Raw genomic sequence first — 21,032 nt, 5'->3', positions numbered from 1 at the left:
CTAACACCATTTCCCTACAAATACTGATTTCATTCAGTTCCCCCCTCTCATTAGACACTATGTTCCCCTTCATCTCTGGGAGGTTATTTGTGTCCTTCTTTGTGAAGACAGAACCAAAGTCTGTATTTAATTGGTCTTCCATTTCTTTGTTCCCCATTATACATTCCCCTGATTCTGACTGCAAGGGACCTACGCTTGACTTCACCAATCATTTTCTCTTCACCTATCTATAGAAGTTTTTACCGTCAGTTTTTATGTTCCCTGCAAGCTTACTCTCATATTCTATTTTCCCCCTCTTAATTAATCCCTTTGTCCTCCTTTGCTGAATCCTAAACTGCTCCCAATCCTCAGGTTTACTGCTTTTTCTGGCCAATTTATATGTCCTCTCCTTGGATCTTATGCTATCCCTAATTTCCCTTGTTAGCCACGGTTGAGTCACCTTTTTTGTTTTATTTTTATGCCAAAATGCAAGTTGGAGATAGATGAGTCAAGGGTAGGCTTTTTAAGAAGGGGAGTGATATAATTAAACATGGGGCCAAAAGGGAAGCTGGGTTTACAGATGCAGGATTGGAAGGGGGTCAAGGGAGTGATGGTGGGAGTTATTGATGAAATTATTATGAGGAGGGCCAGAAAGATGAGAAGATGGTGGGAAAAGGAAGGAATGTGGTAGTTATTTACTGAATTCGAAGAGGGTTATGAAGTATGGGGTCAGGAGGAAGATAGGTTGGTGGAGACAATGCTGGCTATGGGCTGCCATTTTGGAAACCAAGAAGTCCATGAATAAAACCATTGGCTGCAGAAAGTATTAATTGGCAACTAAATAAAAGATAGTTAAAAATATTCATGTAGCATGCAGCATGATTCATGTCATATATACTTAAATCATATGCACTATGATTTTTTTTATACTTGTGTACATATTGGTCTGTTAGTGCTTAATGACCACATCATTCAATGAGCGCCATCCCTGGAGGTCAAAATAGCGTCATGGGATCTTTTACGTCCACCTTAGAAAGCAGACAGGGTCTCGGTTTAATGTCCCATCCAACAGACAGCACCTCCGACAATGCTACACTCCCTCGGGACTGCATAGGAGTTTCAGGCTAGATTTTTGTGCTCAAGTCTCTGGAGTGGGACTTGAACCCACCACCTTATTTCTGTTTCTTGAGGAAAGGAAGATTCTCTCACAGACCAGGGATCCTGCCTTTATATAATTTAACCAAATGCCACCTTGCTGTCCATTTATTGTTAAGGTTGTGGCAAAGAAATGTAAGCAAAGGCACGATGGAACTATCACTGGTTTCAGCCATCTTTCCTCTAATGGGAGTATGTTGCAAATGATGATGAGATGTATTCCTGTGTTTGGACCAGGAAAATGCAAAACAAGGAAGGTTCAGTTATGTACATTGGAATATTAATAAAGAAAGAACTTACATTTTACATAGCACCATATCACATCCTTAGAACATCTTACAAATTACTTTTGTCAGATGTAGTGCAGTTACTGTTATCTTTGCAAACATTTTATGCACAGCAAGGTTCCACAAACAATAAATGAAATGAATGACCAGTTAATCTGTTTTTGGTTGTTGTGGTATGTGTTAAGGGAGGAACATTGGCCAGGATATCAGGAAACCCTCAGCTCTTCGATAAATCGTGCCACGGGACCTTTCACGACCAATAAGATCTCAGTTTAATGTCTCACTCAAAAAGCAATGTATCTGACAGCGCAACACACTCTCAGTACTGCTCCAAAGTGTCAGCCTGGATTACATGCTCAGATTGTGGCCTGGCTCTTGAACCCACAACCTCTGACCCAGAGAAGATGGTGCTACCAATTGAACCAGGATAACATTTACCCTGGATTTTCAGTAGATTACCATAACATCGGAACAGGAGTAGGCTCGTCAGCCCCTCAAATCTGTTCTGCCATTCAATTAGATCATGACTGATCAGCATCTTAACCCGACTTGGTTCTGTAACATTTGCATATTGAATTATCATTGGCTCGCAGGCATCTGTAAGGAATACCTATTATATTCACATGTGATCACATGCTGAGTTGTCATTGGCTTGCAGGGATCTGTAAGGACTACTATTGTTTTGAAGACCCAGGCTAGGGGTCCTAATGCCAGGCTTCCCCCACTGATGCTGCTATAAGATCACAGACCTAATGCTTAATAAAAGAGTTAAACTGTAATACTCCATTGTCCTGCAATTTATTATTTTTGTACAAAGTGTGCAAAACAAGACAGGTTCCATATCCCTTAATACCTTTACCTAACAAAAACCTATCTATCTCAGTTTTGAAATTTGTGATTCACCTAACCTCAACAGCGTTTTGGAGAGGAGAGTTGCAGATTTTTTTACTTTTCTCTCTGTTTTTTTCCTGTTGGGAGTGAATAGAAATATTCAGACTTAAATCACATGCTGAATCATTTTTGTTTGAGGAATATTACAGATTTCAAAACTTTTACAAAGGAACTTGCAAAGTCAGTCAGCGTAATAACCCACTATAGGTCATTGATGCAGCTGCAATATGACCTTAATTTATGACACTTCTTCAACTACCCTCCTTACAAGGTTGCATGAACTCAAAAGAGTTTTTAACTAAGAGTGAGAGGAGGCAATAGAAAAAGACTCAAGACTATTTGGTGACTTGTGTAATGAACCAAATTGCAGTTCAAAAATCCCCAAAGTTTCCAACTGTTAATAAATAACCATTAACTAATCAGCTTTGCAAAATGGATTAGTAGCTAATTCGATTTTAAAGCACCTGACTAAATGCTGAGCATTAGATGTTGGGGAAAAATTTCATAAACCATTTTGCTCTGGGCTAGAAATTCATGGCCTTAGCACCACTCTGTAGTGCCATTAAATGGTGCTAAAATGCTGGCCGCCACTCTTTCGCCAGCTGGTGGTGGGTCCCGCTGCAACTGCCGTTTTGGTCTCTACCTTTGCGCTGCCGATAACTGGCAGCGCCGTCCCAAACAAAATGGCAGCATTGTTACATCAATCGGCGTGCAACGCTGACTTACCATTGCAAACACAAACGCGACCCTAGCGCTGGTCCTAAGCACGCTGACAGTGGCGATGTCAGCACCTCGTAAAGGGACACACACATCTTTCAGGTAAGTTTGTATTTAAGCTTTTGGACTGGGTCTTTTTGGTTTTATTGAAGTAGTGACTTGCTGCAATGGATGCTAAAAGATTTTTTAAGTGTGCATGGAGTGCAAGGCCTCAGATGGTAAATGACGGCCTCTGAGAAAACAGAAAATGCTGCAAATACTCAACAGGTCAGGCAACATCCGTGGAGAGAGAAACAGAGTTCACGTCTCAGGTCAAGATGCTGCCTGACCTGCTGAGTATTTCCAGCATTTTATGCTGACATTTCACATTTACAGCAACCGCTCACAGAGGGAAAAGGAAGACACAGAAGAGGAGGAAGCCAAAGCGGAGGAAGCAGAAGAGGAGGAAGCAGACGGAAGGATGCATTCCAGACAGCCCCTTTGTGGCCGGGATATCCCGGATGGAATCATCTGCCTGCAGTCCCAGTGACCACAACACTAATTCCCCTTTCAACATTAGTCCCACACCTTACCTCCTCTCTGTTACTGAACATCACAATGTCCTCTTGGCCACGATGCTGAAATAAAAGCCATCAAAAAGCAAACTTTCCAATCCAACTATATACGTCTCTCCATCCAATGTGCTATCAAGAAATCAACTCATCACCCATATGCATTCACTTAGTGACTGTCTTGTGTGTGCCTTTGCCTATCCTAGTGACGTCATACAGCGCTACCCCAGTGGCTGCAGCATGGCTGGTGGAAGGCTGCTGAATTTCATGTGGGGGACACTGCCAATGGCCTTGCTGGTTGACCTTGAGGAGCTGGTGGCTGGGAGAGTCAAATCAATTGTTCTTCTTCACTCTCCTCTCCCTCTTGTTGACCCACTGGATGGGCAGGCTGTATTTACTTGAATTCAGAAGAATGAGAGGAGATCCCATTGAAGCAGACAAAATTATTACATAGGATGGATGCTGGGAGAATGTTTCCCTTGGCTGGGGAGTCTAGAACCAGGGGCCACAGCCTCAAGATAAAGGGTAGGCCATTCAGGACTGAGATGAGAAGAAATTTCTTCACACAGAGGGTGGTGAATCTTTGCTGTAAATGTGAAAATCTTTGGAATTCTCTACCCCAAAAGGCTGTGAAGGCTCAGTCACTGGGTATATGCAAAACAGAAGTCGATAGATTTCTGACTAGTAAGGTCATCAAGGGATATGGTGATAGGGCCAGTGAATGGAGTTGAGGCAGAAGATCAGCCATGATCTCATTGAATGACGGAGCAGGCTCGAAGGGCCAAATGGCCTACTCCTGCTCCTATTTCTTATGTTCTTATTTCTTGGGTGTGTGAAATGAGGAAGGCACAAGGGTGGAGTTGTGGTTACAGGTTGGCGGGAAAGCATGCGGTGCATGCCAGAAGGAGGATAACGTATGATACCAGCATCTTGTATCCTTTCAGCCTCACCACTGGCCAAGGCCTCAGCCATGCCCCTGCCAAGAATGGCCTGCACCATCTCCTCCAAGGGGGTGAGGTGAGGCTAGGAAAGGGAGATGTGCCTCATGATTGGTGCAGATTGTTGGTAGGTGAGTGATTGGGGGTCATGCATTGAGCAGTGTGTGAGGCTAATGATGCAGTTGGTAGGAGATGGCTTTTGAAGATGCATTCACTGACCTTGACCAGTGATCTGAGGTCATGAAGCTTCTTTGGGCACTGGAGCCAGGTGGTGGGGGCAACACTGCTGACTGCTTCAGTGATCTGGTCCCACATCGTTCTTTCTGGAGGGCCTCCTTGCCCCTGTGGGTAGAGGACCTCTCTTGCAGTGTTGACCCCCTGCACAAAGCTGGAGTGCTGCGTGCGAGACCCTTGGTGCTCCTTCCCTGACTTGCTGAGCCATTTGTGATAGTGCTGAAGAAGTTTTCCCATTTTTTGAGGTTAGGAACGGAATTCAGCTTTAAGAGCTGAATATTCACATTTGGGACTTCTTTTTAATGTTATTTTCTTTGTAAGGCAGCAAGGGCTGAAAACTGCACTGTTTCACTTCATTTTAATTTGTATTACTTCAGAGTGCATGACCCCTTTAATTCACAGGCCTTTTCATTGCCCACAATTCCTTGCGAGCTCCACAGCCTCACTTCCAGGGGCTGTGCGAAGCTCGAACGCCGCACCTGGACAGGAACTTCACCTTGGAGGTCTCCACTAAGGAGGGCGTTGCATGGAAGGTTAGCGCTGAGCCAATAATCTCCAGCCCACCACCCACCCCAGACGAATTTTGCCCCGTTAGCATTGCAGCCATTTTCAGCGGCTGTTAACTCCACTGGCAACTTTACTGGCTAACATGAATTTCTCCCCCCATAGTTTTTACTTCTGGTTATCCAGCTTCCCTCAAGAAATCTAAGGAATTGGGTGTAGTCTGTGATAGAGCAAATTGTACATGATTTACGGGAAGAACTGGCATGGTGTGCTAGATTGATGACCTTCTACTATTGCGTGCTCTCTTGTAAAATCCAACCTATAAGTTGCACCTTCAGACAGGTACATACATCCTGCAAACCTAGGGATAGAACTCATTTACTGTTGCAAAGAATCCTTCACTGCTCAATTAAAGGCTAAACTTCTGACCTGGTTTTACTATAACTTATTCACAATCCACTGTATGGTGTGCCTCCCCACCAAAGTCATAATCCTGATATAGAACCGTAGGGAAGGGACAAGCCAATCATCTTTTTAATAAGGAAACCTAGGCAAAAGGCCAAGATACATACTGGAGGACATCACAGATTTGAAAGGAATAGGAGAGAAGATGAGATAAATCAAGAAGTAATGGTTAAGTAGTTGCAAGCTTGGGTTTTCAAAGCCTGGAGTTTGTAGGAGAACTTAAAGGCTGAGGGAAGTTCCACATTTCTGTGGTTCTAGGAAAGACTGACTTAGGACGGGAGTTGGTTAGGACGCTGAGAGAAGGAAGAACATACGCTGACGTTCTCCGTAACCGGCTTCCCCTTAATTGGCCTGCTGGGCAGGCTTAACAAGGTCAATCAAGGGAAAATAGCGTGGGTTGGCCAGAAGTTGATGGAGGTGGAACTGAAACCTGATAAATGGGAGTCCCGCCTCCAAAAGCTCCCCATTGGCAAAATCCAGCAGAAAGGTTTGGAGGAACAATAGCAGTAATGTTAGTGAAATAGAGAGTAATGAGAAAGTAAGCAACTGGGAAAGAAAGAGGTAGAAAGCTGGAGATGAGGAAAGGATCACTCAACAGGCAACAAGCTCTTTATTTGACCTTGTATAGGAGTGAGTGAGGTGTTAAAAGAACTTTTCCCAGGAGGGTAACAAATACAGAGCCAGCAACAGTGCATTCCGCTATGTAAAGATAAATTGTGCAAAGCACTCAATTGCACAAGACTAAAGTCCTTAATTTTCCATTAGCTCTTATGTAAATGTAGCTCACTTATTTGAGTATTTTACAAGCAGAAAACTGCTTATTTATGCAAAATATTGAGATTCATTCCCATTGCCTTGTTTGCACATTTCATCACTGTGAAGTCTCCCGATCCAACCAACCCTGTGTCGCTTTAACAAGGAGCTAATTTCCCAAACTGTGTATTGGACATTTTAATTGAAACAGAAAACTAACTCTCACTATGTTTGTGTCTCTGCAGATAAGGAGCTTCAGGTTCTCTTGGTCAACACCAACCCTTATTTACTCAGCAATAGGAAGGGATGGGAGTGACAGTCATTCAGATTTTCTCCCAGTTTCTGACCTTCGTGGGACTAGTCCTTGCCTCTGTTTCCATGACGTCTCATGAGTGGAGGGTCTCAAGCACATCTACCACACTAATTACTGCCAGCTGGACCTATGAGGGGCTCTGGAAGATCTGCACTGCCAATGCTATGGGGGTAGCACAGTGCATTAACTATCAGTCTATGCTTTCCTTACACTGTAAGTGGGCGCTCTTCCTGAATTTCTGGTCATCGGTAATTTAAAATAAGTTCAAGGGGAATTGATATCCATTTCCTAACCGAACCTTTGCTGAATCCTAGCAGGCCTCCGATGGCATTGCTCTTGGTGAGGACACACTGGCCGGAAATTTCCTCGGAGCTGCTGCCGCTCCACCGTCGTAACATCACTGGAAGTGTGGTCAGAAACCTCACTTACGGACGTAAACGGGGTTTCCGCTGCAGTTACGGCGAAGTTACAGCAGCGGAGCGGGAGCGTCTCCGAGGAAATTCCACGGCCGTTGTTGTACTATAATCCGTATGACATCAGGACCACTGATTTACAGCGACTAAATAAGTCAAACTCTTACATTATTAAATGGCAGTTTGGGGGTTTTCACCAGCGCTTACAGGATTGAATTCTACAGCTTTGTCCAATATTCTGTGAAAACCATAACTGAGCCTAGAACTTTCGCTTCTTCTTGGGCTGTGGAAGGACTGCGGCTTAAGCTGAAGCCGTCAGAGCAACCATGGCAAATTCCAACTAAGTTGGGGGGGGGGTGGGGGATGGGGGGGGGGGAGGTACTTTTATCATTTTGCAATTCAGTGCCTTGTGGATGTCTCTATTATACTACAACTGGTGTGGGCACTCACCTCAATCATGGTAGTGACCTCCATCCCCGGAGTCATTTTGGGGCAAAAGAGTGGGCGGAGATTCTGCCCCCACCGCACTTCTGGGAGCAAACGGCAAGAACCTCGAGCCTCTGGTATGCAGTAGTCCTGGGTGGGGTTTATTAACATTAGAAACGGTTCCTCACTTTGGTAGCATCAGGAGATGGTCCTGTGTTTTATGCAGAACTGGAGACTGGATCCTGGAGGTTGGAAGCACTGCAGCGGTGCTACTGTGGCCTGGCAGCACTGGGAGACGATTCTTTGGTCTCCAATCACTGCGGAAGGGAGAACCTGAAGTTCAACAAAGCTAGGGTGGAATGTGAGGCTTGACCCACTGGTGGGTCCCTGGCACTTGTTAGTAGTGAGGGAAGGGAGAAGACATGGTCTTGACAGCACGGGGAATGCCACTGTGTTAGGATTTCTATGGATTAGATCTCAAAGAAATGGAACACAAAATACTCTGTTAGCCTCGGAGGGCAATCTTTTTTGGGGAAGAATGAGGATACTCCTTCTAAAGGTCATTAATCCAGCTGTCATTGAACCCAGTGCCACATGGGTTAGGAGACAACTTGACCTAGTTCTGCTTAATACCTGGATGGTTTAATCCGCATCTTTTCACCAAAAAAAACGATTAATTAATTCTTACTGAATTAATTTTCAGAGAAATGGTCTATCAAAGATCGTAGAGTGACAAACTAGACAAAATAGTTAAGGAGAGTCTAACAAAAGATCAATGGAAAGGTTGAGAACTGCTAGCAGCTGGATAGGGGAGCAGTAGGGGGTAATTGAATGTGGCACCATGACATGGTTGCAGGTTGCTGTGGGTTACCAAAAGTGACGATGCTTATCCAAGGAGAGGAATTTGTCACCAAGAGAATTCAGAAGGAGTGGTTTGGATGGGAGACCAAGTCTTGTCATTATTCATTGTTAGTCCTCAATTATAAACAAAAAGCTAATTCTCCTTTAATTGTTATTCCCCATTCACATTAAAGCACTGACATCAAGGGTAGCCCTTATCTCAATTCCAGCATTGTAATGCAAATGTTCACCATCAAATGACTACAGTCAATCATTGACCCTGCCCACTCTTACAGGCCCAATGCCTGTTAGTTTAAATCACTACCCATCTTTGTGACCCGAAACGTTGACTCTTATTTTCTCTCCACGGATGTTGCCTGGCCTGCTGACTTTTTCCAGCATTTTCTGTTGTTATTTTGGATTTCCAGCATCTGCAGTATTTTGCTATTGTACCTATCTTTGCCCTTCTGGCTGGCTTGGATCTTTATACTATGCCAGATTACTTGAAATACCCTGTTTCGCGATCTGAGCCAAGTATGTTGAACAACTGCAATAACAAGCAATTAACATGTTGTCTAGCCAGGTAGGCTAGAGTCCATTATAAAAGATGTAATAGCAGAGCACTTGGAAAACAATGACAGGATTGGACAAAGTCAACATGGATTTACAAAGGGTAAATCGTGCTTGACTAATCTACTGGAATTTTTTGAGGATGTAACTGGTAAAATAGATAAGGGAGAACCAGTGGATGTGGTGTATTTGGACTTTCAGAAGGCTTTTGATAAGGTCCCGCATAAGAGATTAGTGTGTAAAGTTAAGGCCCATGGGATTGGGGGCAAGGTACTGACTTGGATAGAGAACTGGTTGGCAGACAGAAAGCAAAGAGTTGGAATAAACTAGTCTTTTTCCGAGTGGCAGGCAGTGACTAGTGGGGTACTGCAGGGATCGGTCCTTGGACCCCAGCTATTCACAATATATATTAATGATCTAGACAAGGGAACTAGATGTAATATCTCCAAATTTGCAGATGACACAAAGCTGGGTGGGCGTGTGTGCTGTGAGGAGGATGCTGAGAAACTCCAGGATGATTTGGACAGGTTGGGTGATTGGGCAGAAGCATGGCAGATGCAATATAACGTGGATAAATGTGAGGTTATCCACTTTGGTAGCAAAAACAGGAAGGCAGATTATTATCTGAATGGCAATAGATTGGGAGAAGGGGAAGTGCAACGAGACCTGGGTGTCCTTGTGCACCAGTCGCTGAAGGTAAGGCGGTTAAGAAGGCAAATGGTATGTTGGCCTTCATAGCGAGAGGGTTTGAGTACAGGAACAAGGATGTCTTGCTGCAGTTGTACAGGGCCTTGGTGAGACCACATCTTGAGTATTGTGTGCAGTTTTGGTCGCCTTATCTGAGGAAGGATGTTCTTGCCATGGAAGGAGTTCAGCGAAGATTCACCAGGCTGATACCTGGGATGGCAGGAATGACGTATGAGGAGCGATTGGATCGATTGGGCTTGTACTCGCTGGAGTTTAGAAGAATGAGAGGGGATCTCATCGAAACTTATAAAATTCTAACAGGACTAGGCAGACTAGATGCTGGAAGGATGTTCCCGATGGTCGGGGAGTCCAGAACCAGGGGTCACAGTCTAAGAATAAGGGGTAGGCCATTTAGGACAGAAATGAGGAGGAATTTCTTCACCCAGAGAGTGTTGAACCTGTGGAATTCTCTACCACAGAAGGCAGTAGAGGTCAATTCATTAAATATATTCAAGAAGGAGTTGGATATATTTCTCAAGGCTAAAGGGATCAAGGGGTATGGGGAGAAAGCAGGGACCGGGTACTGAATTTGGATGATCAGCCATGATCGCATTGAATGGCGGAGCAGGCTCGTGGGGCCGAATGGCCTACTCCTGCTCCTATCTTTCTATGTATCAAAGACACTACTTGGCAGAATAAGGCCATTGATTCTGCATTTAATCACATTAGCAGATTAAACTCGTTCTTGTTTGACAGAAACTGAAGCCTCGATTTTAATTTCTGGTGGAAATAATGTGTGCAGGTTGAAAGGCGGATGGGAAACTGTCTGGCCCTCCACAATATGAGGCCCTGGAGAATTTAACTCCTGGGATTCAACTGCACAGACCCTGTCAGTCTCCCACCCAAACCCAGCAGGAAGGTCTACCTGGGTGGAGGGCGGGAGATGGATTTTGGGTGGCAGGAGCCTGTTGGTGAGGACCCGAAGGAACAACAACAACAACTTGTATTTATATAGCGCCTTTAACGTAGTAAAACATCCCAAGGCGCTGCATAGGAGTATTTTAAGACAAAACATTTGACACCGATCCACATAAGGATAAATTAGGACAGATGACCGAAAGTTTTGTCAAAGAAGTAGGTTTTAAGGAGCGGCTTAAAGGAGGAAAGAGAGGTAGTGAGGCAGACAGGTTTAGGCAGGGAATTCCAGAGCTTAGGGCCTAGGCAACAGAAGGCACAACCACCAAACGTTGAGCGATTATAATCAGGGATGCTCAAGAGGGCAGAATTAGAGGAGCGCAGATATCTCGGTGAGTTGTAGGGCTGAAGAAGATTACAGAGATAGGAAGGAGACGAGACCATGGAGAAATTTGAAAACAAGGATGAGAATTTTGAAATCGAGGTGCTGCTTAACCGGGAGCCAATGTAGGTCAGCGAGCGCGGGAGTGATGGGCGAACGGGACTTGGTGCGAGTTAGGACACGGGCAGCGGAGTTTTGGATGATCTCACGTTTACGTAGGGTGGAATGTGGGAGGCCAGCCAGGAGTGCGTTGGAATAGCCAACGATGTCCAACAGTCAGGTAAGTGGTCAGGAGAGTCGGGAGGGCCTCATAGTCGGGGTTGGGGGAGGAAAGCCCAGGGCAGAGGATGCTCATGGTTTCCCTGTGGGCCCAAGAGGAGTGTTCCTGCTCCTCCTGGCGACAAGGAAACAAAACATTTAAGAAATAACTTTCTGAGCCTTTTGCTGACGGGTTGGCCTTCCCTTTAATCAGTTTCTTTTCCATTCTCAGGATTTACCCTGAATACCAACAGCTTTATAGAATAGTACAGTACTGTTCAGAAAGAGGCCCTTCAGCCCATCAAGTCTGCGTGGATCTTTCGAAGAGCAACCCAGTTAGTCTCACTCCCCTGCTCTTTCCCCATATCCCTGCAATTTTTCACTCCAAGTATTTATCCAATTCCCGTTTGAAAGTTACTATTGAATCTGTATCTACCACCCTATCAGGCAGTGCATTCCAAATCCTAACCATTGGTTGCATATAAAAAGTTTTCCTCATGTCGCCTCTGGTTCTTTTGCCAGTCACCTTAAACTTGTGCCCTCTCGTTATTGACCCTTCAGCCATTGGAAACAATTTCTCTTTATTTACTCTATTTATATCCTTCATGATTTTAAACACCTCTATCACAGGTAATAAAAACAGAAAATCCTGGAAATACTCGGCAGGTCAGGCAGCATCTGTGGAGAGAGAAATAGAGTTAACGTTTCAGGTCGATGACCCTTCATCAGTTCTGGCATTCTTCCCTTCCTGAATCCACCTTGGCTGCTGTTTACTAGATTGTACAGATGCTCATGCAGTTTCTCCTGTTATATGTTACATGGAATGGAAGTAAGTCTATAGTTGCCTGTGTCTGTTTGGTCAGCTTTTTTCAGTATAGATGCCAATGGCCTGTTTCCAATTTTTTGGTACCTCCCCACTGTCCAACGAGTCCTTCATAATGATTAGCAATGCCTCACAAATCCCCTCTCTAGCCTCTCTCAGCACTCGGGGACAAATGCTATTTATGCTTGGGGATTTATTTGTACTGAGCCAATTTTGCCTGTCTAGAATGTCCATCACATTTATAATGAACTAGCTGGGGGGAGCCCGGCGTTGCCAGGGCTGTTTTGGGCTGGGCGGTTTAAATGGAGTCCCAGGCTTTGGGGCCTCTCTGTGTCCCTCTGTGAATCTGCTGCCGGGGAACATTTTAAATCGAGTCCCAGGCTTTTGGGCCCTGTCTGTGTCCCTCTCTCAATCTGCTGCCGGGCAACATTTCTACCTTTTAATACCTTGAAAGATGAAAGTGAAAGTACTTATAAAACGTTTTTGGTAAATCTTATGTTATTTTTAAAAGAGATACTAACTTTTTCAAAGCTGGATGATCAAAGTAGTTTGAGCTGGAAGCAGTGAAACAATGGCTGCCACATCCCTGAGATGAAAATGATTAGTCCCGCCCACACACACACACCGATTGGCCAACCATCAGGGGACTGTACTGTAGGATTGGTCAATTGTGACAGCACAGGATTGGTCGAACCTTGACGTCAGTCAATCAATGCTAAGTAGCAGATAATGAGTTTAATTTTGAAGGTTTTTTGCATAAGGCGCGAACAATTTTCGTCCGACCGAAAAGTAAATATGCTTACGACCGTTTTGGAACGGTAAGCTTTCTTTCGACGTAATGCACGCGTAGGTATGCCCTATAACTTTCGAGCGCATAGCCGGACAGACGCACACCCGAGGACAGACAGACAGATAGACAGACATATCGACTCGTTTATTTATATATATAGATAGACTAGCTGGGGGGAGCCCGGCTTTGCCAGGGCTGTTTTGGGCCGGGCGGTTTAAATCGAGTGCCAGGCTTTGGGGTCTCTCTGTGTCCCTCTGTGAATCTGCTGCCGGGCAACATTTTAAATCGAGTACCAGGCTTTCAGGCCCTGTCTGTCTGTCCCTCTGTGAATCTGCTGCCGGGCAACATTTCTACCTTTTAATACCTTGAAAGATGAAAGTGAAAGTACTTATAAAACGTTTTTGGTAAATCTTATGTTATTTTTAAAAGAGATACTAACTTTTTCAAAGCTGGATAGAGTAGTTTGAGCTGGAAGCTGAAGTAATGGCAGTGAAACAATGGCTGCCAGATCCCTGAGATGAAAACGATTAGTCCCGCCCACACACACACACACCGATTGGCCAACCATCAGGGGACCGTACTGTAGGATTGGTCAATCATGATGGCACAGGATTGGTCGAACCTTGACGTCAGTCAATCAATGCTAGCAGATAATTAGTTTAATTTTGAAGGTTTTTTGCATAAGGCGCGAACAATTTTCGTCCGACCGAAAAGTAAATATGCTTACGAGCGTCCCGGAAGCGTAAGCTTTCTTCGGAGGTAACGCGTGTGTAGGTGCGCTCTATAACTTTTGAGCGCATAGCCGGACAGACGCACACGTGAGGACAGACAGACAGAAGGACAGACAGAAGGACAGACAGATAGACAGACAGACAGATCGATTCCTTTATATATATAGATGTGAGAAGTAGCACAACACCAGGTTATTGTCCAACAGCTTTATTTGAAATCACAAGCTGTTGGACTATAACCTGGTGTTGTGCGACTTCTCACATTTGTCCACCCCAGTCCAACACCGGCATCTCCACATCATTTATAATGAAGTCATTGATTTTACTTGGGATATCTTTGTTTGGAGCGTGCATGTTGCTCATTGCTTCACTTGTAAATACTTGGAGGAAGTTGCCATTCAGAATATTTACTATTTTGTGCTCATCCTCAGTTTTAATCTCATTTGCACCTTTTATGATTTTCACCTCTTCTCTGACTACCCTCTTGCTGTTGTGGTACTGAAATAATTTTTACTGTTATATTTATCTTCAGATGTTATGTTTTCTTCCTAGATTTTTCTTTGCCTCAGTGAGTACCTTTTTAACATGTTTCTGCAATTTTTTTGTATTCAGCCCATTGAGTCCCTTCTCCTTTTTCCATGCAGAGTTTCTACATACTATTTCCCCTCTTTTTTCACTTTTAATTTGTTTGTTGATCCCTTTAGGGTCATGTTTGTTTGGTCTAAGTTTCTTGGCTTTGGGAATGTATTTATCTGACATGCTCAGCACTACACCTTTAAAGGTTTGCCATTTTGCTTCTGATGAAGTGTTGTTCAACAACCTCGCCCAATCTTTACCCAGCACTGATCTCAGTCCCAGCACTGCCGGTCAATGAGGGACCCTGATCTCAGTCCCAGCACAGTTTAGTAAATGAGGGACCCGATCTCAGTCCCAGCACAGTAATGTAAATGAGGGACTCGATCTCTATCCCAGCACAGTAATGTAAATGAGGGACCCAATCTCAATCCCAGTACAGTTTTGCAAATGGGGGCCCTGATCTCAATCCCAGCACAGTTTTGCGAATGAGGGACCCTGATCTCAGCCCCAACACAGTAATGTAAATGAGGGACCCTGATCTCAGTCCCAGCACAGTAATGTAAATGAGGTGCCCTTATCTCAGTCCCAGCACAGTAATGTAAATGAGGGACCCTGATCTCAGTTCCAGCACAAGTAATGTAAATGAGGGGCCCTGATCTCCGTCCCAACACAGTTTTGTAAAGGAGGGACCTTGACCTCAATCCCAGCACAGTTTTGCAAATGAGGGACCCTGATCTCAGTCCCAGCACAGTTTTGCAAATGAGTGGCCCAGGTCTCAATCCCAGCACAGTTTTGCAAATGAGTGACCCTGATCTCACACCCAGCACAGTTTTGCAAATGGGGGTCCTGATCTCAATCCCAGCACAATTTTGCAAATGAGGGGCCCTGATCTCAAGCCCAGCACAGTTTTGCAAATGAGTGACCCTGATCTCACACCCAGCACAGTTTTGTAAATGGGGGTCCTGATCTCAATCCCAGCACAGTTTTGCAAATGAGTGACCCTGATCTCAATCCCAGCACAGTTTTGTAAATGAGGGACCCTGATCTCAGTCCCAGCACAGTAATGTAAATGAGGGACCCTGATCTCAGTCCCAGCACAGTAATGTAAATGAGGGACCCTGATCTCAGTCCCAGCACAGTAATGTAAATGAGGGACCCTGATCTCAGTCCCAGCACAGTAATGTAAATGAGGGGCCCTGATCTCAGTCCCAGTGCACTCTTGTAAATGAGGGACCCTGATCTCAATCCCAGCACAGTTTTGTAAATGAGGGACCCTGATCTCAGTCCCAGCACAGTAATGTAAATGAGGGACCCTGATCTCAGTCCCAGTGCACTCTTGTAAATGAGGGACCCTGATCTCAGTCCCAGTGCACTCTTGTAAATGAGGGACCCTGATCTCAATCCCAGTGCACTCTTGTAAATGAGGGACCCTGATCTCAGTCCCAGTGCACTCTTGTAAATGAGGGACCCTGATCTCAATCCCAGCACAGTAATGTAAATGAGGGACCCTGATCTCAGTCCCAGCACAGTAATGTAAATGAGGGACCCTGATCTCAGTCCCAGCACAGTAATGTAAATGAGGGACCCTGATCTCAGTCCCAGCACAGTAATGTAAATGAGGGACCCTGATCTCAGTCCCAGCGCAGTTTTGTAAATGAGGGACCCTGATCTCAGTCCCAGTGCACTCTTGTAAATGAGGGACCCTGATCTCAATCCCAGCACAGTTTTGTAAATGAGGGACCCTGATCTCAATCCCAGCACAGTTTTGTAAATGAGGGATGATTTAGTGCCAAGGATTTAATGCTGCATTGTGGCGGAGCCACTAAAGGACTCAGATCATTTGTATATAATTCCCTTTAACAACATGTTAGCTACAGCCTGAGTCTGTATCTGTATTTATATTGTTTACTTGTACAGAGCGTGATTACTTTAACAGCGCGGGTAAACGCGATGACGTCACGCCATTCATCACGTGATCCCCCACTGGCGGGAAGAACGTGATGACATCATGACGTTAACCATGGGACCGCCCTAGCAGTCCTCGTGGAGCCTCCGAACTGAGCAGACCTACACTCGATGTTCTCCTGTAGTTACTTGTTTAAACCTGTTAGTTTCCATTAAACTTTGTTTTGTTTGAGCGCCTGAGTGGACCTCAGTCTTTGGATAGGAACTAGACATTCCTACATTGGTGACCCTGTAGGGGGGCATCCTTTACCTGGTTTATGGTAATTTACCTGGTCAGGCAGCCTTTTGCCACTGCACTGTGACCAATTCCAATCAGCGGTTTCGAATCGCTAAATCCTCCTTCCAGTTCTGACTGGAGGAACTTATAATTAATGATATATTAAAAACGGACAAATGGTCTGGATGCAAGAAAGTCAAATGTTATTAAAACTAAAGAAACTACACCACACGATCAAAGTAGTCACGGTAAAATTGCTTAACAGGGGAAGGCAGACGGCAAAAAAGAGGAATAAATGGCTACAATGTTAATCTTACAATCTTAGCAACATTTCCCTTAAATTACCACCCCTTTACTTCTCACTAGATTGTCTTGCTAGTGGGTCAGAAGCCTTGCTCACCTGCAGTCCAAAGAGTAAAGGAGAAGAGAGAGATGCTTCTGGGAAGCTATCTTTTATACCCCCTTTTTTGGGGCCTGCCCAGATCTGATGTTTCTGGGCTAAAACAAAAGAGACCCAAACTGTCCACTTGATATACAAACAAATGCTAATAGCATTCAATTGCTTTGTAAACAAAGCATTGTCCTGTGGTCATCTGGAACCGCAATTGATTGACAGTCTTGAGTGCTTAGCAAACAAAGTCCCTTTGTTCATGCTGGCAGTTTCAAGCACTTGATCTTAGAGTCAATTTCAGTGAATGGATATGTGTAAACAACCCAATGTGCTTGCTGTCCGATGATTGGCTGATTCAAACGGGCTACTCCCCAGTGTAAACAAACAGCTTGTAGGTTACCGGACCTGCCCAATACCACAGGGTGACTGACAGCTCGGGCTCCATTCAAACCCACTACAGGGCAGCGCTGAGCTTTTTCATATGCTAACAGCCTGTCTGTTTCATATGCTAACAGCCTGTCTGTTCTTTTAAATTCTGCTTCCATGAGGTCTGTTCAGCCATTTTTAACAGTCCAAAACTGAAGAGTACATCTTTTAATAAAATGTACAATCTTAAAGTGTGCGATTTTCACGAAGTTCTTTGATTCCAGTGTCCAAGTGCTGCCTAGCTTACAAGCTTTTTAACGCAGCCTTTTGCAGTTCTGGGTATGTTTTAAAACATTGTCCAACCCAGAGACAATTTAAATCACACAAGTCTTCGTCCACGATGTGGATTAATATTTCCCGATCTTCGGGGGCTGAAGGGATTTTGCGACCCCTACAACCCCGACTTTTGCGAACGGTTTTCGCAGAAGATACTCAACATGGAAACGAACGCCGCTACCTTGAAGCTACCGCAGTTCTGGGAGCAACAACCAGCCGCGTGGTTCATCCAGGCTGAAGCCCAGTTCGCCATCAGGGACATCGTTGTGGATCAGACCCGTTATTATTACGTGGTCTCCGCCCTCGACAGCGCCACAGCCTCGTGGATCGTCAGCCTACTTGGTAGTCCGCCTACTGATCGCAAGTATGACACGTTAAAGTCGCGGTTGCTGCAGGTCTTCGGGCTCACAAAGTCGGAACGCGCTCACCGGCTGCTTGCTATGCCCGGCCTCGGGGACTCCAAGCCATCCGAGCTCATGAGCCAAATGCTCATGCTCCTCGGTTCCGAACCGGAATGCTTCCTCTTCAGGGAGCTATTCCTCAGCCAACTACTGGAGCAAATTCAGGCTGCCCTAGCCAGGTCCGAAGTCACAGATTGCGCGGAGCTTGCTGCCAAAGCGGACAAGATTTTCGCGGTGACACAGCAGTGCTGCGCTGCCACGAGGTGCCCATCCCCCACAGACGCTGCTTCAGCTCCTCAATCAGCGGGGTTGTGCTTCTACCACGCCCGTTTTGGCGCGAAAGCAAGATGCTGCCACCCTCCCTGCAGCTTTTCGCTCAAAGAAAAACATCTACAGCAACCCTGGCGAAAAAGGACCGGGTCTAATGAACGCCCCGCAGCTGCGATGGCCATCGGAAATTCGGGAAAGCTTCTCTTCATCACCGACTCCCTATCTGGTCGACATTTCCTTTGCGACACCGGGGCGCAGTGTAGCATCCTACCTACATCAAATCTCAATCTACAGGCTGGGGGTCACGGCCCCTCCCTCGTGGCGGCTAATGGCGCGGACCTTCGGAAGGCGGCGGGTCCAGGTGTGTTTCGGCGGCCAGCGCTTCCACTGGGAATTCATCACGGCCAAAGTCTCGCAGGCCATCCTCGGGGCGGATTTTTTGTGCGCCAATGGCCTCCTGGTCGATATCAGGCACCGTCGGTTGATCAATGCGACCACGTTCCACTCCATCCCGTGCCACCGCGGTAAAGCCGTGCCGCACACTGTCTCCTGGGCGTTCCCACCTCCAGATGACTTCGCTCGCCTCCTCAGAGAGTTCCCAGATCTGACCAGGCCCAATTTCTCCTCATCGGCCATGAAACATGGTGCAGAACATCACATCACCACTACTGGCCCCCCGGTTTACACAAGGGCCCGACGACTCGAACCTGGCAAGCTCGCGACTGCGAAAGCGGAGTTCAACACGATGGAGCGGCTAGGGATTATTCGCCGGTCGAATAGTCCCTGGTCTTCGCCTCTCCACATTGTTCCGAAACCCGGCGGCAGATGGCGGCCATGCGGCGACTACCGACGCCTGAACAACGCCACTACTCCTGATCGGTACCCGATCCCGCATATTCAAGATTTCTTGGCCCATTTGGCGGGAAATACTTTATTTTCAAAAGTCGACCTCGTCCGTGGTTACCACCAGGTCCCCATGCACCCGCAAGACGTCCCAAAGACCGCAGTCATCACCCCATTCGGCCTGTTTGAATTTCTATGGATGCCGTTTGGCTTGAAGAACGCTGCACAGGCTTTCCAGCACTTGATGGACTCCGTGCTTCGGGACCTAAAATTCCTCTTTGTCTACCTCGACGACATCCTCATCGCCAGCCCTAGCAAAGAGGAGCACTTCTGCCATTTGCGCACCCTCTTTACACGCCTCAGTCAGCACGGTTTGATTATCAACCCGGCCAAGTGCCAGTTCGGCCTGCAGCGGATTGATTTCTTGGGCCACCGCATCACATCGGATGGCGCAATTCCCTTACAGACGAAGGTCGAGGCGGTTACATCTTTCCCGCACCTGCAGACCGTCAAGGCCCTACAAGAGTTCCTCGGGATGGTCAATTTTTATCACCGGTTCGTCCCTAAGGCGGCACTGCTTATGCAGCCCTTGTACGAGGCCCTCAAGGCCAAGTCCGGTAAGGATCCGATCAGCTGGATGGCCGAGATGGACCGGGCGTTCGTCGACACCAAAGGCACCTTGGCCAATGCAACCATGTTGGCGCACCCGCTTCCAGGTGCCACCATCGCCCTTACCACCGATGCATCGGACTATGCAATCGGCGCAGTGCAGGAACAGTGGGTGAATGGGACGTGGCAACTGCTGGCGTTTTGCAGCCGTCAACTACGGCGAAATGAAAGAAAGTACAGCACTTTCGACCGGGAGTTGCTGGCAGCCATCCGCCATTTCCGGCTCTTACTAGAGGGACATCCGTTCACGGCTTTTGTAGACCACAAGCCACTAATGTTTGCTATGGCCAAGACCGCCGAACCGTGGTCAGCTCGGCAACAACGTCACCTGACGTTCATTTCAGAATTCACCACGGACATTCAGCATTTGTCCGGTAAAGACAACCTGGTGGCAGATTGCCTCTCCTGCGCGACTGTTCATGCAGTCCAACTCGGAATTGACTATGCCCTAATGGCTGCGGATCAAGCCTCGGACCCAGAGGTCCATTCATACAGAACCAGCCCCTCTAGCTTCCAAGCGGCCGACGTCAAATTCCATGCCGCAGGCACCATGTTACTTTGCGACGTCTCCATGGGAGCTCCCCGCCCTATCGTACCAGTCGCCTGGCGCTGAAAAGTGTTCGACGCCATACGCGGGTTGTCACACCCTGGCATGAAGGCCTCGCAAAGGCTGATGTCGTCAAAATTCGTCTGGAGGGGTATGCACATGGATGTCCGTGACTGGGCCAACACCTGTGTGGTCTGCCAAAAGGCCAAGGTACAGCGTCATGTAAAAGCTCCATTGGCCACTTTCGCTGTTCCGGAGCGTCGGTTCGACCACGTGAATGTGGACCTCATGGGGCCGCTTCCACCTTCTCAAGGTTTTACACACACCCTCACAATGGTAGACCGCACCACTAGATGGCCAGAGGCAGTTCCTTTGGTTTCCACCACTTCGGCAGACATAGCCAGAGCTTTTATCTCCTCTTGGGTTGCTCGTTTCGGGGTACCGGAGGACATCTCTTCCGATCGTGGACCGCAGTTTTCCTCTGAGCTCTGGAACGCTGTAGCTCAGGGGCTCGGCTCCAAACTACATCGCATCACCGCCTATCATCCACAGGCGAACGGCCTGTGCGAGCGATTCCACAGGTCGCTCAAAGCCGCTCTGCGGGCCAGTCTTCAAGGCGCGGGATGGGTGGACAGACTTCCATGGGTCCTTTTAGGTCTTCGTACGGCGCCCAAAGAAGATTTGCAATCGTCCTCGGCGGAACTCATATATGGCCAGCCACTACGAGTACCAGGGGATTTCCTCCCGTGCCCAACAGAGCCATGGTCCGCATCCCAGCAACTCATCAGCCACCAGGAGGCAGCCAGATGTTTCGCGCCAGTGCCTACGT

General features: G+C 46.6%; 1 protein-coding gene across 1 annotated transcript in view; it reads left to right on the top strand.

Moving 5' to 3' along the window:
* The window catches only part of LOC147116061 (claudin-15-like), a 102,045-nt gene that overhangs the window by 13,181 nt on the left and 67,832 nt on the right, over positions 1–21,032 (top strand). Inside the window, exon 2 of the mRNA XM_085990769.1 lies at positions 6,720–7,000. Coding sequence (XP_085846895.1) covers positions 6,781–7,000 — 220 coding nt within the window. The 5' untranslated portion in view covers positions 6,720–6,780. The remainder of the gene's footprint in view (positions 1–6,719; positions 7,001–21,032) is intronic.

Source organism: Somniosus microcephalus, chromosome 6 (genome assembly GCF_052327205.1).
Source record: "Somniosus microcephalus isolate GS21.2 chromosome 6, FLI_Smic_1.0, whole genome shotgun sequence".
Taxonomy (NCBI): Eukaryota; Metazoa; Chordata; class Chondrichthyes; order Squaliformes; family Somniosidae; genus Somniosus; species Somniosus microcephalus.
Note: the sequence above shows the minus strand (reverse complement) of the source record. Positions and strands in the feature narration are given on the sequence as shown.